Source organism: Scaptodrosophila lebanonensis, unplaced genomic scaffold (assembly GCF_003285725.1).
Source record: "Scaptodrosophila lebanonensis strain 11010-0011.00,11010-0021.00 unplaced genomic scaffold, SlebRS2 tig00000168-arrow-arrow-pilon, whole genome shotgun sequence".
NCBI lineage: Eukaryota > Metazoa > Arthropoda > Insecta > Diptera > Drosophilidae > Scaptodrosophila > Scaptodrosophila lebanonensis.
In genome coordinates this window covers 507,756-533,078 of record NW_022060601.1, presented here as the reverse complement: position 1 = coordinate 533,078, position 25,323 = coordinate 507,756, and the positions used below count along the sequence as shown (strand labels likewise).

At 36.9% G+C, this 25,323-nt stretch overlaps 3 protein-coding genes across 5 annotated transcripts; 1 reads left to right on the top strand and 2 right to left on the bottom strand.

The window, feature by feature from the left end:
- Positions 1–8,292: 8,292 nt before the first annotated feature.
- Positions 8,293–13,584, bottom strand: LOC115629883 (lipid storage droplets surface-binding protein 2). Of its 3 annotated transcripts, none has more exons than XM_030526479.1 (5): positions 13,403–13,580; positions 13,007–13,285; positions 10,588–11,025; positions 10,232–10,282; positions 8,293–9,397 (listed from the first exon to the last, which is right to left on the bottom strand). In XM_030526479.1, the coding sequence occupies exons 2-5, from the start codon at positions 13,191–13,193 to the stop codon at positions 9,015–9,017; spliced, it is 1,059 nt and encodes a 352-aa protein (XP_030382339.1). In that variant the 5' UTR covers positions 13,194–13,285; positions 13,403–13,580; the 3' UTR covers positions 8,293–9,014. The 3 variants fall into 3 exon arrangements, with proteins under 3 accessions (XP_030382339.1, XP_030382340.1, XP_030382342.1); XM_030526482.1 differs by lacking the exon at positions 10,232–10,282 and adding an exon at positions 9,548–9,750 and having other exon boundaries at positions 9,106–9,397; positions 13,403–13,584; XM_030526480.1 differs by lacking the exon at positions 10,232–10,282 and having other exon boundaries at positions 13,403–13,574.
- A 3,162-nt stretch (positions 13,585–16,746) lies between these two features.
- On the bottom strand, positions 16,747–25,080 carry LOC115629885 (cytochrome c oxidase copper chaperone). The gene is made up of 3 exons (XM_030526484.1): positions 24,678–25,080; positions 23,830–24,598; positions 16,747–16,988 (listed from the first exon to the last, which is right to left on the bottom strand). Exons 1-2 carry the CDS (start codon positions 24,803–24,805, stop codon positions 24,514–24,516), a joined length of 213 nt encoding a protein of 70 aa, XP_030382344.1. The 5' UTR covers positions 24,806–25,080; the 3' UTR covers positions 16,747–16,988; positions 23,830–24,513.
- On the top strand, positions 22,713–24,228 carry LOC115629884 (microsomal glutathione S-transferase 1). The gene is made up of 3 exons (XM_030526483.1): positions 22,713–23,687; positions 23,843–23,922; positions 23,976–24,228. The coding sequence occupies exons 1-3, from the start codon at positions 23,520–23,522 to the stop codon at positions 24,226–24,228; spliced, it is 501 nt and encodes a 166-aa protein (XP_030382343.1). The 5' UTR covers positions 22,713–23,519.
- Positions 25,081–25,323: the final 243 nt, after the last annotated feature.

Genomic DNA, 25,323 nt, shown 5'->3' with positions numbered 1-25,323 from the left:
TATGGCTATAACTTTCTTCAGAATTGACCTATCATGATGAATTGATTTGGCACACGGACACATTATTACTAACTGGATATACCTACCAAAATTGATTTAAAAATTCCGAGAATTACGGAAGTTATAAGAAAAAACATGAATTGCGGGGGAGTGGGGGGGTGCATCAGAAAAAAAACACAAGCTCGTCCTTTCTCGGGCTTAGGAGAACCTGGATACCAAGTTTGGTTATTCTAGCTCTTATACTTTCTGAGATCCTTGCGTTCATACAGACGGACGGACAGACTGACAGACAAACAAACAGGGCTAGATCGACTCGGCATGTCATGCTGATCAGGAATATATATACTTTGTGGGGTCTGCCACGCCTCCTTCTGCCTGTTACATTTTCAGCTCCCGCAAACCTAATATACTCTTGTACATTTATGTACAGAGTATAAATATTAGTTATAGTGGTCATGTGTGTGTCAGTTTAACGAAGTTAAAATTTAGCAAGAACAATTTTTTGTCAAGAACAGAAAATGTTCATTTAAATATCTAAAATGCTTTCCTACTGGTAATTAATAAGGTGAAAATATATGGGTAGGTCATGCAATAAATACAATTTGAAAAATTATATTGAGCCGGGTTAAGACGGGCAATACCTGCTAGTCCTAAATCCTATAACGCACTCAGCTGCCAGCAACAGCTGACTGTCGACGAGTACATTTGACTGACAAATTGTGTTTAAAATCTGTAACGCACTAAGTTAAATAAAAAAAAAAAAACAAAAATGCAATTTGCATTTAAATTAGCCAGCGAGATTTTGCGGAAATGACAACTAATTGTTTAAAAAATACAATGCAAATGTTTGAGAATCGCATCTGATTCCACTAAGGAGATCCACCTATTAAAATTTAATTTTTTTTAACAGTTTTTATAATATTTGGAATTTTTCGAAATTTTGGGGTGTGCTTCCATAAATTGGACGAAATTTGCGTCCCTACAAAAAACAAGCATTTGAAAATTGAACTCAGAAATTACAAAAATGTAGTTGCATCTTGTTTTACTGGTACGAATTGTATTTTTAAATGGCGGTTTTTTGCCATTTATATTTTCGCTAACACACAGACCTACCACTTGACGACACACAATTTTCGCCAAGTTTGTTTAATTAATACACAGTTATTTGGTGGTTCCATAGTGTAGCGGTTATCACGTCTGCTTTACAGTTATTTGGTACTTATTTGAAACAAGAATTACGTCAAATATATGTTTTTTCTTTGACTTTCGTTTGACCCACAACTTTAGACTTATCTCATCAATATGTGAATGTTCGAAAAATGTAATGAACTGTTTGGGCTAATGGGGCATCTCTACCTTGCGGTTGTTTTGAAAGCTGTGTGTGAATTCTAGTGTTTTAAGTACACATTTAGTAATTTGCTAATTTAATAATATTTACATAGGATATGCTAAATATTTTTGATGCAGATTGTTCAAAAAAACGTATAAGGTTTATATCCAAATGATTTTTTTTATGAAGAAAAATGTCCTTGTTAGTGTTTTTAATCAAAACTCCTGGAAAAACAAACGATTTGGAACATCCCAAAAGAGGCGAAACTTGGGCGGAAGAGATTTCTGTGACATAAACTTTTATGGGGAAACCTTGGAAATAACTTATAGTAAATAAATGTTTGTTATAATTGTAACCAAAAATACTTAGCCCAACAAAGATGGGCAAGACCAGCAGTGTTTAATAAATAAATATGTACATATGTATATGTATAATTAATAACAATACACACATGACAACAGTTGAAGCGGCTAAGTATTGGAAATATGTATGTACATACATACATACATGTATGTATAATAGCTCAGGTCCCAATATGCACGAGCATAAGTATACACTTTTAAACAGATGCAAAAGTCACGCTATTTCACATTGTTATCTTCATCGGATTCTATAAATATAATCATTGACATTCTCACACATACACACACTCCTGTATCTGCATATCTGTATCTACGTCAGCATACATACATACATACATATGAAGGCAGACACACCACTAGGGCGTGCTTTTGGGTTAGAGAGTTGCAGGCTATATACATACATATGTAAATTTCTTCTTGTTATGCTCCGTACCTGAAAGGTACATTAGTATATTAGATTTGTGCAAAGGAGGAGTGGTAGACCCCACAAAGTATACATACATATGTATATATTCCTGATCAGCATAATAAGACGAGTCGATCCACGATGAACTCTTATAATTCCGCCTTTTTCGATAACTGAATCGGGTGGTGAACACCAATTGAGGAGAAAGATCAATGAAGCCAAAAACTTAAAAAATATAACTCCAACTGTAAAGTATGGTATAGCAAAGTATAGTGGTGTGTGGAAAAGCTCGTGGTTATTGACACTAAAATCGACAAGTATTTGTTCTTAAACATTTTGAAGGAAAATCTTAAACAAAGTGCGTCAAAATTTGGGCTAGACGAGAAATGTTTTGTTGCTTCAGCAACAATCATCAGTAACACATCACGAACCTCGTTAAAGAATGGCTTCTTTATAATTTTAAACAGCTGCGTACACCCCCACAACATCCAGACATAAGTCCTTTCGAACAAATTTGGAATTTGTTGGACAAAGGGAATCGCAAGGATAATATTATGCCGAAGGATTCGCTAAAGACAATATCATTGAACTGGGAAAACGACACCCAAGTTTCAATGAAAAGTATGCCTCTACGCTTATAAACAGTAATTGCTGCGAAAAAACGTTTAACTAATTAAGCTAAAATATAAATATTTAGCTAAGCTTTGGCTGCTGTATGTAAACTTTTTGGGCGTGAATTTTTGACTTATTTTGTATTTTCAATCATCTATATATATAAAACAGTTTGTCCTGACTGACTGACTGACTGATTGGTGATCAACGCACAAACGGTAAGGCTAGGAAGCTGAAATTTGGACTCGGTAAGAGCTAAAAAGCTGAAATTTGGGCTCAAGTATCAGGGTGTAGATGCGCCCTAAGAAGGGATTTTGGAAAATTCGAGCTCCAAAGGGGGGAAAAGTAGCTCCAAAGTTTGTTTGAAAAATCCGCATTTTTCAACCGATCGATTTAAAACTTAGTTTCTAAAATCAATTAAAGAATACAAACAAAACATCATACTCGAAATTTATGTTGGAGCTTGAATTATTGGGGTTTTAATATTTATTCACTATTTCAAATGAAAAGTTTGTGTTATAAATTTAGTCCGATCGATTTAAAATTTGGGTAATGTAACCACGTAACTAAATCTACAACTTTGCATTCAAGGATTTTCAAAATATGCATTTTACAAAAGCAGGCAGAACAAACAATACAAAATATCAAACAGTTGGGGACAACTAAGTATACATACACACACACACACATGCCAGCAGCTGTTCGTGTAGTTGCGTGCAAACGATTGAAATAGCCAAAGCAAAATGTGAGACACTAATGTGTGAATATCCATACATATGTATATGTGCACATATATGTATTTACATATGTATCTACATATGTATGTATGTACATTCGTCTTGCACTGACAGAGCAAGAAATGTTAATTAATTGAAAATTATATAACATTTTTAAAAGTAATTTTTTCTTTGTTTAGTGCATTTGGCATTAGTGTTTTCATTAATAACTTTATACAGCAACAACAAATATCAAATAGTTGGGGACATCACATACACACACTCACACACAACAAGCAACAGTTCGTGTCTATGTGTGCGGTTCTCTACGTACGGTTGAAAAAGTAAAGAGAAACATATGTACATATGTATGTATGCCTGTGTATGAATATAGAATGTATGTACATTCGTATTAATGTATACATTGGGCAATCGAACACAGTTGTTTGATTGTAAAAAAAATAATGCTCTAAAAACAACAACAACTGCAAGTCATTAGCTCGCTCTTCTTCTTTCGTTTTGACCATTTAATGTTAATTGCAAAGGCAAAACGCCAAAAGTTTACAGTTGCCGTCGCTAGGCAACGACTGCGTAAGCGATAGTAAAGCAGAAACCAAATATCGGAGCTACGCATATTCTGCTTCGCATTGCGGGCAGATGTATGTATGTATATGATTTGTTCTTATTAATGTCAATAAATAATTAGATTTTATTATTTAAATATTCTGCTTATTGCATTCAAACTTCGATATTTTGATGGTATCGGTGCCAGTGGTTTTTGATCGTGGCTCATCGCTGCACGGCATTGACACGAATGCCGTGTTTCATATTCCGAGTTTGTGCGTGGCCGTATTGACTCAATATGACACGAAAAGACTCAAATGTGAATTTAAATTTGGAGTCAAGTATCCTTTCATAGTATCCATCATAGTGTAGGAGCACACTAAGAAAGGCTTTTGGAAAATTCTAGCTCCAAAGGGGGTAAAACGAGCTTTAAAAAATATTAGTTATAGTGGTCATGTTCGTTTAACCACTAACCATACAACATATAGATGCGTCATTCCATACAACGAAAACGTCCCATCGAATTTGTTAGCGACAGCTCCCATAGCTGTTCGGGTATTTGCCGAATGGGAGCTGTCGCACTTCGGCTATGAGCCGACTGGGAGCTGTCGCATTCGTGCTCTCTGTGAGCGCATTTCATTTCATTCGCAGAGAGGCAGTCTACAGAGACGGTCGGTTCGCGCCGCTTATGCTCTTTGTATGTGTGCGTGCACATATATACATGTATATGTTTATATGTATTTGTGCATTTGGTCTTTTGCTGTTTGCGAGCAGCAGCTTCAATTTCGTTTTCAGATTTTACCTGCTACATGGGCATCAGAATTTCATACACTGTTGCCATATTTCTGTCGCATTGTATTTTGGGATGCGTATGCAAGTGAAGTTTGTCAGTAGTGTATGGGTTTCTCATAACGCCTATAAAAGCACACATACATACAATTACATACATATTTATGTGTGCAAATGTTGTGTTCATATGCAGACCTTGACATTGTCATGACCTGCCTCAACTTATATTTATGCACAAGCAATTTTATTGATAGACTATTTCTTATTTTTGTTTGACTTGCATATTAATTACAAAATATTTGGTAAAAATGTCAGTTGGCATTTAAATCAAATTAATTCAAAAATATTAGTTTAAAAATATATTATTTTATTTATGTTCTTGGTAAAAATGTCGGTTGGCAAATTAGCCGATATTTAATATGAAAATAAGTACATTTAAGGGTCGCAAAATGTGGTAAAATTTGTAAAACAAGTGTAATTAAATAAATAAAAATACATACATATATGTTTATATGTATGTACATCTTTTGATAATTTAATATATATTGTTTTTTTTTTAATTCGCCGCTCAAATTTGTTACCTATCTAATATTGTATATGAGCAAACACATTACATCGGTATCCAGAGAACACTACGTGGAGGCCATCAACATTTTAATGGGGTCGTAAAATAATAGGACCTTTGAGTCGACTTGAAATGACTTAATTTCAAAAATGCATAACATTTTAATTACTATTTATAAGTGTTTGAAATTAAGTCAAATCCATGTTCCCCACTTAATATTACCTTATTTAGTGTATTAACTAACATGTAAATATTTAATATTTGCTATTATTTAAACATAAAGTAAGAAAAAATTCTACTGCTTAATTATTTTTAATTTATTTAAAGCTACCCTGGAGTTCTTACTACCAGCAATCCCATCTGTTATCCATTTACAATTTTTTTAAATTAAAATCAAAATGAACTCATTAAGCAATTGAGTTCTGTGATTATAACACGGACCAGACTCTGAAAACCAGCATGCGTATTTATCTAACTTTGATGTAATGAATACGCATTTTTGAACTATTGTTTTTTTCAAATGGAATCTGTGAGACTTTGTCTCGAAATACCGTTTAAAAACATCAAAGTGTATTTTAATTAAAGTGAAAAAATCATAAGTTTAAGGTTACTATTAACGTAACCAAAGTTTTTATTTAGTATTAAATACTCGGAAGTGCATTGGACTTCATCGGGCGGTTTCAACAGATTTGAACACACTTTGCAGTCGAGTTTCTTCAAGAGCTTATGCAAGAGATACCCTGCAAAATAACGCAAAGCATTCTCATTGAAAGCGTCTTGAATATTCAAATCTGTTGCTTCTATAGCCAATTCTAATTCTAATTCGTCATCAATGAAAATTAAGTCATCATCTTCAGAAGATGTTAGCTGTGATGATGATTGATTTGACCCACAGTCTTGTATAATGTTAATCAACATAGTATCTTCATCGGGGGCACAGTTCCCAGATACTGTTGTTGATGTCAAGACTTTCATGTACAACATTTTGGACATGATGAGATTAAACTCAACCGATGTAATATGTTTGTTCATATACAACATTAGATCGGTAACAAATTTGAGCGGCGAATTAAAAAAAAAACAATATATATTAAATTATCAAAAGATGTACATACATATAAACATATATGTATGTATTTTTATTTATTTAATTACACTTGTTTTACAAATTTTACCACATTTTGCGACCCTTAAATGTACTTATTTTCATATTAAATATCGGCTAATTTGCCAACCGACATTTTTACCAAGAACATAAATAAAATAATATATTTTTAAACTAATATTTTTGAATTAATTTGATTTAAATGCCAACTGACATTTTTACCAAATATTTTGTAATTAATATGCAAGTCAAACAAAAATAAGAAATAGTCTATCAATAAAATTGCTTGTGCATAAATATAAGTTGAGGCAGGTCATGACAATGTCAAGGTCTGCATATGAACACAACATTTGCACACATAAATATGTATGTAATTGTATGTATGTGTGCTTTTATAGGCGTTATGAGAAACCCATACACTACTGACAAACTTCACTTGCATACGCATCCCAAAATACAATGCGACAGAAATATGGCAACAGTGTATGAAATTCTGATGCCCATGTAGCAGGTAAAATCTGAAAACGAAATTGAAGCTGCTGCTCGCAAACAGCAAAAGACCAAATGCACAAATACATATAAACATATACATGTATATATGTGCACGCACACATTCAAAGAGCATAAGCGGCGCGAACCGACCGTCTCTGTAGACTGCCTCTCTGCGAATGAAATGAAATTCGCTCACAGAGAGCACGAATGCGACAGCTCCCAGTCGGCTCATAGCCGAAGTGCGACAGCTCCCATTCGGCAAATACCCGAACAGCTATGGGAGCTGTCGCTAACAAATTCGATGGGACGTTTTCGTTGTATGAAATGACGCATCTATATGTTGCATGGTTAGTGGTTTAACGAAATAGTTTGGCAAGAACAAAAATGTAACGGACTATTGAACAATTTTTTGTCAAGAACAGAAAATGTTCATTTAAATACCTTCCTACTGGTAACCTTTAAGGTGAAAACATATGGGTAGGTTATGCATACACAAAATAAATACAATTGGAGACATTATATTGAGCCGGGTTAAGTGTTAATAAATATAAACCCAATCATAATCTGAAGACTTTGGCTAGTGCTTAATTTTTGTGTCCCTGAGTTGTTGTAGGTTATTGTTTGGCCAGGGAACTTTGAAGTTAGATTGAACGTAATGGTGGGTTTTAGGAATGGACATATTGGCGGATAAGTTTAGAGATATTAGCAGCTTCTTTGTTGATGTTATGAATTGGTGGCTTCACAGCGGACAGTTGATCTGATAGCAGAGTAAATTTGGGCCAGTCGGCTTGATCCAGTTTGAACTCGAGGGTACTCATATATCTTTTCCAAATTACTATTAGATTGGAAAAGATAAATGGTGATGGGAAAGTGGTTGGTGCCATATGGGTAGTTCTTAACACTCCAAAACATTAACCCTAACAACTACTTTTATCTGAGTACGCTCTTATCGAAAATTATTCATACATACCAAAGTCTGAACTTTCTAACGTTAACCCCATTTCAGCGCTCACCGACCCTGATAAAGATAACGTTCAAAAACGTATTACTTTTCTGAAACAATCAAATGTATATCACCTAATATAAAATCATATACTCTTTTAAACTAATTTTAGCTCTATTTAGCTTCAGGACTCGGAGTTATAGCTTTCTTATTGTTCGTAAGTTGATTTAAAATCGCAAAGCTCTGTTCGAAGCTGTTGTTGCCTCTCTGGCTTAATTCTGCACTCACACACGACCACGCATAGACAATATAGACACAATGTAAGCCAAGTACGTATTATGTGTATTTAGACGTATGTATGTATATGCATGTATATTGTGTTCCTCCTTATTCTATAAAAGCGGCATGTGTATCTTGTTTTTGTTGTTTATTTTTCAGGTTTTTGTTTTTAGCTTACTATTTAGAGTAAAATATTGTTAATATTTTCATATTTATAAAGCACAATTCATTATAGCATTAAGTTCTTCTCATAAACATTATCATTACTATCAACAGTGTGATATCTATAATTTTAAATCTAATATATTGTGTATGTATATGTAAAGATTTGTATAAGATGTAATATATATTCTTCATTCAAAACGCTATACATAACGTTGCTTAAAACTGAATTTGGACCGCCTGCACAATTTACGATTGCAAGCGACTGAGGGCGCTGTGGGAAATATGGATTGGAGTTGTGCGGCGCCTTGATTTAAATTTAAAGTTAGCACAGCTAAATCTTAAAGGAAATTCTATAATTTTTATGTTCCTCAACTACTATAACTTAATTTTATGCAAGTAAATATATGTAAATAGAGGGACTGCCAGGTGCGTAGAGCTTGCTCTGCTACTTCAAAATAAATATTTACAAAGCATTAGTGGTGGTACAGGGGGGCGGTGAATGGGGCATCAGGAAACAAGAAATTTCACAAACATGATTATCCCTATAGTGTCAGCTTGAGCTACTTTTCCCACTAAACAGCGGTCAAAATGCTAAAAATTTTTAAAAAAAAGAGACAAATGATAATGAGGGATGAATATGCACCCAAGTGCAGGCGATGTTGCACTTTACGAAAGACGCAACACAATTATTGGCCACCAGACGCAGCCAAGGGCACCCTGGGCGCGGAAGCTTTGTTTTTGTTGCTGGCGCTCACGGACACAGCTACCGAGGAGGGAGAGGACGATATGGTTCCTGGCGCAGCTGAAGAAGTGGATCCGTAGGGCGTGCAGCTTTCAGCTAACGTGGACTGCTCCACATTTGTGCCCATTGATGAATTAATAAAGTTTATGTACTGATGCAGTTTTAGGGCTGCAATTAGGGAGCTTAGATAGTCGTTAATGTTGCCCTTTTGGACCTGCTTGATCTGCCTGGAGACATTTCGATAGACACGACGTGAGATCTTATTGGATAGGCGTCCGACAGTCTGTACTGTGTGTAAAACGGGGTCCTCGCTGGCGGGAACTGGCACTGCAAAAGAGAGAAATATAAACAGTTAAGGGACCAAAGATAAAATTAGTTCGCTCATGTGGCTTCACATGTGACAATTAGTGCTGCAGGACATTACACTACTACAGAACTAAATGAATATCCGCTTCCGGATTAAAACTATTGGCTTACCATAAAATAGTTGATTTCCCTATCGACAATGTCAATTATCTCTGGGTTTCTTCTAACGTACTGGGCAATTTCGCTAATGATTTTTAACGACATGGATAGAAATAACGTGGAGGCAGCTAGTAAAAACCTATTGTCAATCTCTTGATCATTGTCGTACTCAAGATCGTAAGCATGTCGTTGTGCCCCAGATGCACGAACAACAACTAAAAATAAAAGAGAAGAGCACAATGTGTGGGTATTTACATAAGTATGGAAAGGATATAAACATTTAAAGTGAAGATAACAGCAATATGGCCAAGTGGAATACATAAGACGAATAAAACGTTTAAATCGCGCCAGCCAGATTCCTGTGACCTCCCGTCTGCCACAGCCCTTCAACTAAAACATTTTTGCACGAATTTATTTATATCTTCATAAGCAAATAAGTATACGGACAGAAGAAGATGCTGATAGTATGGGATCCCATTAATGGTAAGCGTCCATCACAACTAACCCCAAAACTGATTACTAACAAATTTGTTTTTAACTTACACATGTACTTGTATAAATAGGTATAACTAACTTCGTTTTGTTTATACATATCCTAAAGCATCTTTTGCGCTCTTAATAAAGTTTTATTTGTTAGTGTGCATGCTTTATGTTATGTTTTGGACATTAAAGATTTTTCAAAACAACAAAACTTACTGTCGTTTTCTGCTCTTTTGCCATTTTGCACTACAGCATTTTGTTTATTATCTGAGAATTAAAAATATTTACAGTGCTTTATTTATAGAAAGAAACACGAATATGTGGAACAATAGACGACTAACCAAATGTGTCCCGAATCGGTTCAATAAACAGATGGACAAATAAATATTGGAAAAAATAGGGAAGCTGTTCTAGGTCAGACCAATAAACAAGAGTTGGTCTATTGAACTCATAAAAAGAACTGATTGACTACTCGTCAAATTTCATCGTGAAAAACAATGTCTGTTAATATCTGTCTTTATTTATGTAGAGATTCTTCAACTTGGACAACGAAAGATTGATTTTTTACTCACCATTATCCTCTTCCACATCGGATTCGGACTTGGGGAAATAGTATTCGAGCAAACGTTCAGCCAGCGCTGTTGTAGTATCAACACCGTTGACAGCAAGACTGCCATACTGTGTAGCCAGGACCTCGTTAGCTTTCTGCCAGGCAAGATCTTTGAGCGAGGCGGCTTTCTGCTGACCCGCTGCCTTGAATTTGACCACGCGTTCAATGTGCGGCTGCACACAATCGATGACGCGATTTTTTGCTTGGTTATATATCTCCTGTGGGGTGTCTTTAATAATGGGCGCCTTCACTTCTAATTTATCAATTCCCTTGACCAGGGTCTGGTCCACGTAAGCAATAGACTTATCCAGTTTATTGACAATGGGTGCGGCAGTACACACGGCGCGCGACACACAATCCTCAGCGGCGCACAGTGCCCAGTTGAAGACACGGTTCTTGCCTGTAACATCACGGAGAACAGACAAACATATCTAAGTAATCGTATATTAAAAAATGAATAGTATGTATATTAGCTATCACATCATTTACGTTGTTTTAAAATTCGTAGAATTTTGAGGCCAAAGAACGATGCATGGTTGGAAAATTTCTGAAATTAATTTGTGGGCATGTGATTACTAACCCACTTATCGCGCCTACTCGTTGGTTATTGGTGGGTGGTAGGGAAGCGCGCAGTCCGTCGGTGCTTGAATTGACTGATAAGCCAACTAACTACAGGGCTTTGGCTGGTTTTGCTCTATACAACTGCGCAGTAAAAGTGATACACCCTTCTTCCCTTCTCATTTCTGTCCACAGTATGACAAGCGTCACGAAACAATTTAATCGAGTCAACAAGTTAGACTTTGATACATACAAGTAGTTTCTGGTTCTGTTGTTTTCTTTATTTAGTCATGGTTAATCGTATGCCACCGACTAGTCAGCTAGCCAGCCTTTTTTCAGTCACTCAACTAGCAACAATAACTGATACCACAAATAAACATGCTGCATACATACATACGTATTTATGTATATACGAGTGTATGCATTCAATTATGAATGTGTGTATGTATATACATATGTATGTATGTATGCCATGTCTTTGCTAATCAAAACATCAAAAGAAAAGCACGGAACGCAGTGGTATGCGAAATACAAAATATAGCAAATAAGTCGAAAGTCCACTAACGTTGCTCACACTGCCAGTGTTCCAGTGGTGTGCGCAGTAGCAGCATTCGTTGATGGTACAAAGTGACGTACACATGCGAGTACAGCACCCGCCACTGTTTCCATTTATTGATAAACAAACTAAGCTGTTCTATGCGTGTGTATATTTTAAGAGATTTAATCTACATACATACATACATACATACACACGTATTGTTGCAAATGATGTTATGTAAATTTTTACGTTTATACGTCCTCGCATTTGTACTTTGAACACACAGTGACAACAACGACAAACAACTGCTTGTAAGGTTGTTGCTAAGCTTGCTGATACGTGCAGTTGGAATTGTTGCGACTATGACTAATTCATCATGTCACGTCGATCTGAGTAGACTAGAACAAACCAGACCCCGACATACGCCCACGGGCTTAGGCGGTCAAAGTGCCAGCGAGTGTAAAAATCTTAATATAAAATCAACTCAAAAGCAAGTCAATAAAAAATCATATTTAATGATGCACAAAGATTTTATGAAATCCTCTGCCTTGCCCGGTATGCCAACAATTGACTTTAATTAAACTCAATTTCGTAGGAATGCTGCACAGTTCGCCTTTGACTTTTTTTCGCCTATCTACGTACATATGTATGTATGTATGTATGTATGTATGTATGTATGTACATACATATATACATATGTGTATATATAAATATGTAAATACATATTATATGCATTGGATACATACATATGTATGTTGTTTGTATTCCCTTCGTAAACAGTTACTAATTTTTGCACAGTTAATAGCCGGCGTGGCCAATATGATGAAATTTGTGCAATGCAGAGGCGAGAGGAGGCACTGCAAGAAATATGAAGCTATGCGCGTTGCAATGGCGGCTGGCTGGTTTACTGCGCCGACGTCGCTGTCTCAATTTGTACTCAAAACGACCGAAGGCACGAAACTCCGACTTTTGCCCTCGGAAATAAAAATGAAAAAAGAAGACGAAGAAAATAAGCAGCCAAATAACTGTAATCTTTTGCCTTCCTTCTTCTTTATTGCCGCCGTTGTTATGCACTTTGGACTGCATAAACACACATACATATGTATGTACTTACATTAATACATATACATAGATTACATTACGGTTGTCGTTAGGCATAGCCAGCCATGTGTATGTCAAGCACCCGAGTTCAACGCACTAGCAGTGACATTTTTAGCACTACGCATGCACTCTGATTATGAGAACCTTTACTTATCCGTCATGCTCTTCATGCACTTTCACTTACCCTTCACTTTGCCGTAGACATCTTGTGACTTATCCCACGCAGCGCCCACCACGGGTAACTTGATGATTCGCTCCAATGACTCCAAGTGTGGAAGCAAACTTTGCGTATCCTTTACCTGGTGCTCCGACGAGCTAACAGGGGGACGATTGCCATTTCCAGTAGAACTTTTATTTTCTGCACTGGCCATTTTGTTAATAATGTTCCTTTTTAATCGGTATTGGTCTTTCTGGTTTTCACTTTGGTTTACACGTTTAAAAAAATTCAGCACGACGACGAAAACTACGCAGACGACAGAGGAAATGAAGAGGTTCAAGAAAAAAAAACAGCTTAGCAATTATTTGCCCCAATATACATACATATGTATGTATTTAAGAATGTATTGGAAGTCTGATATACCTCTCTGTGTGTGTATTAGCAGTACGGTTCGAGCAATAAAAAATCTTCCCCTACTTATTGACTTAAGCTCTTAAAGCACACGTCTGCTCGCTGGCACACTCAACACGTTTCTGACCAAATTACTAGTTGCGTGGCAGGTTTATTATACGCTGGCGCTCACACTAGAGCCTCCAGACAAATCAGTCGTCGTTGTCGTCACAATAGGAGCAAAGAGCAAGTGAGTGTAGTAGGGTCCGTCCCATTGCATTGTGCCTTTAAGTGTTGCCAAGTGTATTTTGTCAGGCAGCTAAGTTTAAAAATGTCGTTTATTGGTGTGGCCGGATTGCGTTGCTGCGCGTTATATTCAAAAATATGCCAGTCACAGTATGAGAAACATTCTATGTATATACATATGTACATGCATGCGTTTTACATACATTGTGACATTATCATAAATAACACACATAAAATAACACTGATCAGCCTTGCGTAATAGTCTCATATTAGAGGGAAAACCAAAACGCATACAAATGCGTAATATTAAGCATAGCTATAACCATAAATTTTAAACCAAAAAATATTAATTATATCCAATTCAAAGAGGAGATCAAATGCTTCACAATAGTAGAGAATCATATATCATAAAATATACAATTAAATAAAAACATAGAGAATAGAAAGATCTTTTTTAGCGATGCATCGCAATCAGAAAACATCGATACGAGTTCAAAACATCGTCGATGTTTGAAGCATCGATGTTCTTTTACATCCCTAGTTCTTAGATCGTTTTTTTTTTTGCTGCGTAGCTACTTTTTAATATACACGGGGGGCTTGTTGCATGCATATGTTGCATGAAATTCGAATAACAGTATGATTTCGAAATCGTTGACCTATTATATATATACAACTTACGTTTATGCTAGCTAATCTCTAATAACTAGCTTCAGCTAAACCTACCCTGTACCCAAGGGGTAAAAGGATGCGAATGTACATACATATGTATGTACAAACATACATATGTATATAACAAACAGTAGGAACTCAGAAAATGTACAGCGGCCTACAACTTATTCGAAACAATTTCAGTCTATACAAATTTTAAATGAGTATAACTTTTAAACGAAAAGAGATATCAACAAAAATATTAAATTTTGACTCAGCAGCGAAAATAACGCTCTAATAATATTTTCGGCTCTGATGGGCAGCCATACTTCTGGCGTATAGCTAATACAGAGCTCGAAGACAAAAATTTAAAAGCAACAGTCAAAGATGGCGGTGGCAGCGTCATGGGTATGGCTTGAATGCCTGCAGCGGGTATCGGAAAGATGAAGTTCATTGAGAGTACAATGAATAACAAGAAAGGAATGCTAAAGCTACCACCCTGAAAAAATAATAAAATTAATTTTAAAAATATTTAATTAATTAATAACATACATACATACATTTACATCAGAACCAAGTCTATGCGTGTTTGTGTACTTGTACATATGTATGTATGTATGTGTGCATCACATACATAATTATGTCAAAGCACCAACAACAACAGGTGCGGGCAGAGCATGGGCAGATAATATATTTATGGCTATAACTTCCTTCATAATTGACCTATCGCAATGAAACTTTGCATATAGACTCATAACTAACTGGAGGTATTTGGTATATACATATGTATATTATTGATCAGGATGACAAGTTGAGTCGATATGTAGCTATGTTCGTCCGCTCGTCCATTTGTCTGTATGAAAGCAATTATCACAGAAAGTATAAGAGCTAAAATAACCAAACTTGGTATCCAGATCCCCCTAAGTCCGAGAAAGGATGACCTTTTGTTTTCTTTCCTCTGTCACCGATTTTGAAAAATACATCCCGTTAATGATTATTAATTAAGTTTAATCAATATGATAGATTAAATGTAAAGGAAGTTATAGCCATAGTTTTTCGCAATTTTTGTTGTTGTTACACATAAACGCACATATATACAATATTGACGTAATTGTATTCTATTGAATCTGTACGACTCTATGTACATATTATGTATTTTTGATCTTATTAATTATTTTTATACTCTGTACTCTGTAACAGTGTAAGTATGTACATACTACATATGTAAATGTATTCTTGCTCAGCATGACAAGACGAGTCGATATAGCCCTGTCTGTCTGTGCGTCCGTATGAACACCTGGATAGATACATGCATACATCAAATTTTAGTCCAAGATGGTATGAATAGGAAGTGCATGTGTATTTCAAAACATTCCGGCCTTCCGCCACTACCCTCAATTAGGTGATCGAATTTGGCAAATACCTCAAGTTAGTGATTATGCTTCCGTATACCGTTTTACTATGATTTGAATGGAAGTTATAGCCATAAATATAATCTTTGCCAGCAGCTGTTTTTGTTGGTTTGGCTGAACTTTATATTGCACACATACTCACACACAGGCACGCTTATTTACAATGCCGATGCAAATGTGCAGTCATACACGCTTTACATGAGTTCAAATCCCAAAGGAGGTATAATCGGTCAAGTTTTTATACTCTGTACATGAAATGTACAAGAGTATAATAGGTTTGTGGGAGCTGAAAAATGTAACAGGCAGAAGGAGGCGTGGCAGACCCCACAAAGTATATATATTATTGATCAGCGTGACGAGTCGATATAGCCCTGTCTGTCTGTCCGTCCGTATGAACACCTGGATCTCAGAGACTATAAGAGATAGAGACACCAAATTTTGCACAAAGATGCGTTATGTGTGTATTCTATACGAGTTTGTTTTATTTTTTTGATTTTCCCCCCCACTTCCCCCCTATGGGGGTTTTCCCGATTTTCCATTCGTATAATCGCCTATATCTCGGAGACCATAAGACCTAGGAACACCAAATTTTAGTCCCAGATGCCTTGTGTGAATACGCAGAAAATATATATTTTGGAATTTCCCTACCTCCCCCCTCTCCCCCGCAAATGCGATTTTCTCTAACTCCCGTAATTCTTGGAATTTCGAACTAAAACTTGGAAATACCCCCAGTTGGTTATTATGTGTCCGTGTGTCAAGTTTCACTATGATAGACCGATTTACCAAGAAGTTATAGCCATAAATATATTTGCTGCTGCAGCGCTGCTCAAGCGCTGCCCGCGGCTGTTGTTGATGTTGCTGTTTGGTTGACTGCGAAAATGCTTACACAGACACGAATAGATGCGCATAGGCATACATACACTCACACAGACGCAATTGCTATGTAAATGTGCAATTATACACCCTTTACGTGAGTTCGAATGCCGAGAAAGGTAAAATCGATCAAATTTTTTTAAATTTTCTTTTTTTTTTTCTAGTAAATTTTTTTAATTAGTAAACATATGTACAGAGTATTTCAAAGTCGGGACACCCGACTTTAGCTTTTTTACTTGTTTTTTTATTCTTAGAAATGTTATCAGCGACACAATTTCACTCCAGTACTACGCCCACAAACTGATACTGGCGATAAAACTCAGAGCCGGAAGTTGTTGTTTGGGTACAGGGTATTTCACTGTCCGATTTGCTTTCAGGGGGCTACCACTGTAAGATACGGGGGTGAAGAAGGACTGGGACCGTCGCAACTTATACAGTTCCTGAAAATACAATATTTCATTTTCTTTAGTACTAATCGAAAACAAGAAAGAATGCTACAGTCCTGCTACCCTGTAGGCACTCCCCCAAAAGAGACAAAAAACATTTTTTTATTATTTGTGAAATAAATGTTTAAAAAATTAATTAAATATTAATTATTCAATACATACATACAAAAGTGGAGACCTATCTTTATGTACAGTTTTAACAGCATACATTTACATCAGGATCCTGTCTGTGCGTGTTTGTACGAGTGTACAAAATTGAACCAAAGCAGTAACAACAAAAACAGCTGTGGGCAGCGCTTGGGAAGAGATTAAATATATGGCTAAACCTTTCTTTATGAACGGCCTATAATATAGGCATACGGACTCAAAATCACTAACTGGAGGTATTTGCTAAATGTAAATCAAAAATTCCAAGAATTGCGGCAGTTATGGAAGTGGGGGATATACCAGAAAAAAATACCAAACTCGATATGCCTGGGACTTAGGGGAACCTCGATGCCAAGTTTGGTTATTTTAGCTTTTGTACTTGCTGAGATCCTTGCGTCTATCCAAACGGACAGATATGGCTATATCGACTCGTTTTGTCACTGTCATACTTTGTGGGATTTGCCACGCCTCCTTCTGTGTGTTATATACATAAGTACATTCAACTGTGCAACGGCACTAATTTAGCCTTTTACCTATTGGGTACAGGCTACAAAAACATTGTTTATCTTTTTGTTGTTCTTGTTATTGCGTATGCCCTAGTTTTCGGTACCTAGAAAAGTAATTTGCTAAAGACTCTTCTCTGAAAATGAGCACAATGTTGGATAAAAAAATGTATACATACATAAATAAATATACTTATAATTGCACTCAAAAAACCTTAGCCCAAGAAAGACGGGCAAAACTTACATATGTATGTACATACATACATACATACGTGCATACATACATACATATATACATACGACGTCGCACATTATGCCAATAGAGGTAGGCATCGTTGAGTTTGTCGCTGCTTAGTCACAATTTAGTTGCGGTAACCACAACTGAACTTTGGACGCAGTCTACTTTTCGATAGGAATATATGTACATACATATGTATAAATGTACATATGTATGTATGTATGAATGAATGTATGTGCATACATATGTATGTAAGTACATAAATAACTGAGATCACAATGTATACGCAGCATTCTGTACGACACAAATAGTTCCACAGAGTATGTACATATGTATGTACATTTATGAACTGTTATTGTCCGCTGCGGCCGAGAATGACGCCGTAACGATCGCGCCATTGCCTAAGTGCAACTGAGCGTCAGGCTGCAGCCATAGCTTGAAGTCGAGACTGAAGCAACGGCACAAATGTACACTGACTTATCAAAAAAACACAAAAGCGGATCATAGGTCGCGATTGTTATGTATGTATGTACATGCATACTCGTACATATCAACAGACATAACAAAAATGCGTCCCTGTCATACTATAATATGCATACATATGTATGTATATATGTATGTATGCATTAGTAATTCAAGTATCCATATACATACCGTACTTATGTACACACATACATGTACATATGTATGCATATAAATACATGCATTTATACATACATATGTATGTATGTATGCAAGTGCTATGTCGGGCGACATTATACTGAAATTATAAAGTGCCTCAATTGAAAGTTTGTTTGCATTGGCGCCTCCCCCAATCGTTTCGGTACTGAATGGGGTGTGACCTCTATACCCTCTATAGAGCGGCGCTGTAGCTTAATCTAGTTGTCAAGTATAGCAAAAAACATACGATTCGACCAATTGCTTCACGCGGTCTTGCTGATCGAGAGTTCTAGTACACACGACACTCATTGTTGCTTTGCTCTTTATTTTCTTCCCTTCTCTTCTCATTTAAATCAGCGGTGGGGCCAAAATTTTTAATCGGGAGCACTACAACCCACCCACAACAAAAACAAGAAAGGAATGCAAAAGTCGAGCAGGCTCAACTCTTAAATAGCCTGTATCCTGCTATTCATAAATCTATGTTCACTAGTGAACAGCTTGTGTAAAGTATGTAACAGGCAGAAGGAAGTATCTCCGACCCCATAAAGTATATATACTCTTGATCAGCAGGATCCGTCTGGATGAACGCCTGGATTTCGAAAACGGCTGAGCGCATACTAACTAGACTTAATGTGTGGATGCTCCTAGTCCCTAGGCTACACGAGTTTATTTTATTTGTTCTCTCCTTTCTTTTTTTTTTTAAATTTTGTTTCTTTTTTGTGAGAGTTGGTACAGGGTATTTAAGAGCTGAGCCCGCTGACTCTTACCTTTCATATTTAGATTGGTATCAAGAGTGTATTGGGGTATATAAAACATTTAATTTTTGACTAAATTATCTACAACACCACACTATATATTTCGGCACAACTGATTTAATTACTTCCATTTTCCATTTATACGGTATCAATTTCAAAACAGGTACGAGGCTTCGTCGGCTGTCACAAGATGCTAGAGCGGGACATCTATTTGCTAGTGTGTTTAGCATTTAACCACTGGCACACGGGCATCGAAGATCCTCATCAGTACCCACAATGCATTTTGGCCATTCACAGTTCGAAGCGCCTGCTGGTAGAGCAGATTAGTCCCTTACCCTTACAAAGGGTCAGCGCCATGAGGGACGCGAGGGCATGACAGCATATTATTTAACAAAGGTAATTTCTACAAATTAGTGTGGTTCTACAACCACTTTTGAGAAACAAGTGCAAGATCAGCCCAATACCCTGATATAAAGGAGCTACAAGGTAGGATATTGTCCTATATTGTACAATAAAAACAGTTGAATTCAAAAATGTTGTTATTCAGTCGGAATATGCACTTTTGCCCATTATTGATAGAAACAAAAATTAAATACCAGCCGCAGTTGGAAAAACAGAGCATGTAAATTTAGCGCGCTCCCTCACTCGTACGTGGTTTATGCGGAGCTTATTGTGACGGGCCAGCGAAATTAAACAAAATAGAACGGGGTACCGTCGACCAAGCCCGAAATAAAGTACCATGTACCCAAACAAGAAAAAGAGCGGACTGGGTGCTGCAATTTGTAGGCTTAATACTGGAGTACTATTTTTTCGCTAATAACTTTTCTTAGAATTTAGCGATTTTGATAAAAGTTTAAACAACAGTAGCAAGTTCATATAGCTTTGGAATTGTGGACAATATTAAAAATATAAAACAAGAAAGGAATGCTTAAGTCGAACGGGCTCAACTCTTAAATACCCTGTACCACAAAAAAAAAATTATTAAACACAATTTAATTAATTAAATACCCTGTAGCACCCCACAAAAGCAGAAATTAAATTAATTAATTAATTTAAGAATCGTGTCTATGCGTGTTTGTGTACTTGTACATACATACATATGTATGTATGTGTGCATTGGGTCTGGTTATATGGCTATAACTTTCTTTCTGATCAACCTATCATAATAAAACTTGGCATACATAATGGATACATAATCACTAACTGGATGTGTCTACCAAATTTTAGTTCAAAATTCCAAGAATTACGGGAGTTATAGAAAATCATGAATAGGGAGTGGGGGGTGCATCGGCAAAAATGAACAAACTCGTCCTTTCTCGGGCTCAGGAGAATCGGTATTCCAAGTTTGGTTATTCTAGCTCTTATAATTTCTGAGATCCTTGCGTTCATACAGACAGACGGACATCGACTCGGCTTGTCATGCTGATCAAGAATATATATACTTTGTGGGGTCTACCACGCCTCCTTCTGTGTGTTCCATGTACACTCGCACAAAACTAATATACCCTTGTACCCTTTGGGTACAGGGTATGACAAGTAGGGAAGCTAAAGTCGGGTGTCCCGATTATGAATTTGACTTTCAATTTGATGTCCTAGCTCTTATAGCCTCCGAGATATAGGCGAATTTACGAACGACGTTTCGGAAAAACCACCATAGCGGGGAAGTGGGGGGAATAAAAAAAATAAAACAAACTCGTATAGCGTACACACATAAGGCAACTTTGTGCTAAATTTGGTGTCTCTATCTCTTATACGGACGGACGGACAGACAGACATAGATCGACTCGTCTTGTCATGCTAAACAAGAATATACATATGTATATACTTTGTAGGATCTGCCACGCCCCCTTCTGCCTGTTACATTTTTCACTTCCCGCAAACCTAATACATATACATTTCATGTACAGAGTAGATTCACCGGTAGAGCTATGAGTAAATCCTACTGAAAATGTTCTTTTCGCATCAATCTACTGAGCGTCTAGCTGGCGCCACTTCCAAAACATAGCGTAAAGAGCACATGGAGCCAAAAGAGGCACTACGTGCCCACCGCTGATTTAAATTGTAGCCGAATGTAAATGCAAGTTATTAATTTGGTTACACTAAATTTAAACGTCACTTTGGTGAATTAACCAACCAACTCAAGTCCAAATGACACATGCAGGACAACAAAATTACATACTAGGCATATGCGCATTCAATATATGTACATATGTAATCCCACATGTGGAGAGAAAAATATAATTAAAAAATAATCCAGATTGTTAATCATGGATCTTGGACAACACCACAAAGCCTGTCTATTAACAGTACATCTGTATGGAAGAAAGGATCTCAGGAAGTGCAAGAGCTAGTATAACCAAATTTGTTCCGTTACTTTTTGATAAGTGGCGCCACCCAGACGTACAACCAAAAGATCGATCGCGAGCGAACTTACAAAAACAAAACACATGCAGTTGTCGCCAGCCAGAAGCACAAGCAAATTGATGCAAAAACAAAATACACGTAGTATATGTGTCGTACTGTACCGGTGATTTTTGTTGCAGGACTCCCGATTTAAAATTTGGTGCCCACCCCTGCTGTAGGCAGATTAAGTTGATATATTCTTTTCCATAAGTCCAATATAACACGCTTCTCCAAACTTCGTGACAAAACAAGAAAGGAATTTAAAATTTATCCTAGAAAATGATAAATGTTAAATTGTAATTAAGACTGAACACCTAGCTTAAGTTGTATTTAACTATAAGTTTAATTTAAGGTATATTTGTAACAGTATAATTTTTAAAAAAAAGTAAGCCCTTGGCCTTATTGACAGTACTAGAGATCTGAAGATTGAATACTTTTAACCGATTGAAAATATGCATTTGTTGATTCTTGATTTTTGTTTCCATTCATAATTTCAATTTCACCAGCTGGTCTACTTGCTGTTCATTTATGTGCGACTATTACTGTGCAAGTAGTTTTGTCACAGAAAACGTTGCCGATCCAGCATTCCAGATTCTCTCAACAAAGTCTCACTTCTCTTCAGATTCACTATTGAAGAGTAGAGCGCACTCTACTCTACCTTTCCTTTCGTGTTTCATACTCTGTACCTAAGGGGCAAAAGAGTATATTATGCAAATAAAACAATATATTATAGCCATTAGGAGGCGTGGCAGACCAGCATGACAATACGAGTCGATTTAGCCCTGTCTGTCTGTCCGTATGAGCACGTTTGTACATATGTACATACATATGTATATCTCAAAGACTATAAAAGCTAGAGACATCAAATTTGTACACGGATGACTTATATGTACATACATACATATGTACACAAAGCCACGCATACGCATAGATACAATTTCGATGTAAATATGCAGGTGAGTGCGAATCTCCAAGGAATCAATAATATACATATGTATATACTTTGTGGGGTCTGCTACGCCTCCTTCCGTGTGTTTCATACGTTCGCACAAAACTAAATATTTCCTTAAAAATCTGTATATCTAACTAGAGAGAACGGTACATTCTTGCTTGCACCAACAGTGAAATACCCCAAAACAAACTTCCGGCGCTAAGTTATATGCGCCCACAGCGGCAGAAAACAGAAGTCCGAACCACCTCCTGCAGTTTGTGGGCGTAGTACTGAGGGTGGAGGGGGAAAATAAAAAATAGTATAAACTCGTGTTGCCTTTATATTAGGAGAGTCTACATACCAAATTTGGCGAATGTGAGCTTATCCGTCTCCAAAATCTATGCATTCATCCAGATAGGCGAACAGACGGACATGGCCATATCGATTCGTCTCGTCAGTTTTTAAATATTTTGATGAAACTAATTACATAAACCTATCTTGTAGAAGCAACCGCCCGAAAGAATCATCCATCGTCGAATAACATGATATAAATATATGCTGTTGCGAATTTTTGGAATGAGTCTTTGTCATGTATGCTGTCTAAGTTCTTGCTTAGTTTAATGCCGCCCTTGCACTTTTCCTCTAGAAGTTTAAGTTTTAAGTGGAACTTCGCATACAAAAATACTGTAATAAAATATAACACTACCGCAGTCAATACCACAGACGCAATTCGAAACCAGTTTAGCTTGTTTCATTGTTAGGTGCTTAAACCACCCGTCTAACTTATTGACTAACTGGTTGAAGTTAACTAAATGAACGGGTCACTCGACAAAATAAACTTAAACAGCACGGAACGCAAAAACATACAAAAGTTGAATTTTTGTTGAAATGTCAACTCAAACAATGAATGCTACAATAACGGCGGTAGTGAAAGCCAGCAACTTCCTGACGGTTGATAATCCTATCTTCTGTTGCTACCTCTTCTGGGCAACGGCGCTAGTGGTTAAGATGCTCTTCATGTCACTACTGACGGCGTTGCAACGTTTCCGCTACAAGGTAAGGGCATTAGCTCATAAGCATTGAATCATTCATATCATATCCAAATACTGGACCTAGTACCATATTGACATTGCGACGTAAGAAAAAAGAGCAACCCGTCGCTTGACTTTAAATAATGGAACAGTTTATATTGATATACCTTGCCATTCCAGATTTTCCCCAATCATGAAGACTTGTTTTTTAAAAACGTTGAAGTGCAATTTGATGATCCACATGTCGAGCGTGTGCGCAGGTGAGTTAATCAGCTTACATGCGAACATGAACTAATTGCTCCTTTTTACGTAGGGCCCATCGTAATGATTTGGAGAACATCCTACCGTACTTCATCATGGCCTTGATGTACATATGTACAAATCCCAGTCAGGTTGTAGCGTGCAATTTGTTCAGAGTGGCTGCAATAGCGCGGTTTATTCACACGTTAGTTTATGCCATATATCCGATCCCTCAGCCAGCGCGGATCATCGCATTTGCTACAATGTTGCTCATCACCTTCTACATGGCCTTCGTTGTCGCACTTCGCACTCTGAGTTTCATCTGATTCTTAAGTCTTATGTCAATAAAGTTTTTGGTTGTGGAACAATTTTGGTAATTTGCTCGTTCATTCATTTAACACTAAATTAGCATAACAAACAACAAAAACAAATAAGTTGAGATTGGGAACTATCATGTACTTTTTGATCGGCGGAAAAGTTCCAAGCTTCTTCCATCCTAAGGGTGTTGAAGTTTGCTAAGCTTTTCGTCTATGTTCGTGTCCGCCGTATTTAAGTACTGGGAGCATAGTGTTCACGCGGCCGGCCTGCCGGCCGGTACATTTCGTAGCCATTTAGATGTTGAAGCCAGCATCGCGCATACACTTCTTGTGTGCTTCGATTAGCGTGCTGCAGTTCTCTTCCCCACGCTCCACAATGCTATAAAAAAACAGGAAATACCATAATCAGTAATGTTGCGTCATACATTCATAAAGCAGTTGCAGCCACTACGGCTCACCATTGGTCACGTGCGCGCTTCGTTTCGGGACAGGCACAACAAGCCTTGCACTTTGGTTTCTCGGCGGCTACAATTCCACTAGGTGCAGCTGCGGCCTGAGCGACTCCTTTTGATGTTACACTGCCCATGTTCGCAATATAAAAGGTTTTTTGTTGACTAAGACCAAATAACTAAAGCGGTATGAATAGCAAAGAAATGGCCCTTTCCTCTTGATGGCCTTTGTTTATATAATAAAACCCTGGTTCTTATTTCACAATTATCTTAATCAGAACTGTAATTGTAAATTCAAGTTTACGAGTGCACACTAATTATGTACAGAAATAAAGACAGTAAGGCAAGCTGTAGCTTTCAATCTCGATTTTCCTAGCCTTGGTTTATATAATAAAACGCAAGTTCTTAAAATATATTTCACAATTATTTTTTATCGGAATTGTAATTGTAAATTCAAGTTCACGATAGGAATGCCCGACATACATCGTTTTTTCATAAAACTTTAGAGCATGATAGCTATCGATGTTACTATTATCGACAGGTTTTCATTTTTCGTTTTCGATTTAGTTGCGGACATTCCCGATAGTTGACTTGGGATTTTCAAGTGAGAAAAACTTCGATGTTTTCTTCGATGGGATACATCGACATTTTGCCG

Excerpts from the sequence above, each read along its gene's own strand:
- LOC115629883 (XM_030526479.1), bottom strand. The coding sequence starts at position 13,193 with ATGGCCAGTGCAGAAAATAAAAGTTCTACTGGAAATGGCAATCGTCCC. Across the intron at positions 10,283-10,587 it reads CGATGTGGAAGAGGATAATG|ATAATAAACAAAATGCTGTA; the intron begins GTGAGTAAAAAA and ends TTTAATTCTCAG. Across the intron at positions 9,398-10,231 it reads CAAAAGAGCAGAAAACGACA|TGCCAGTTCCCGCCAGCGAG; the intron begins GTAAGTTTTGTT and ends TCTCTTTTGCAG.
- LOC115629884 (XM_030526483.1), top strand. The coding sequence starts at position 23,520 with ATGTCAACTCAAACAATGAATGCTACAATAACGGCGGTAGTGAAAGCC. Across the intron at positions 23,688-23,842 it reads TGCAACGTTTCCGCTACAAG|ATTTTCCCCAATCATGAAGA; the intron begins GTAAGGGCATTA and ends TTGCCATTCCAG. Across the intron at positions 23,923-23,975 it reads CATGTCGAGCGTGTGCGCAG|GGCCCATCGTAATGATTTGG; the intron begins GTGAGTTAATCA and ends CTTTTTACGTAG.
- LOC115629885 (XM_030526484.1), bottom strand. The coding sequence starts at position 24,805 with ATGGGCAGTGTAACATCAAAAGGAGTCGCTCAGGCCGCAGCTGCACCT. Across the intron at positions 24,599-24,677 it reads AAGCGCGCACGTGACCAATG|CATTGTGGAGCGTGGGGAAG; the intron begins GTGAGCCGTAGT and ends GTTTTTTTATAG.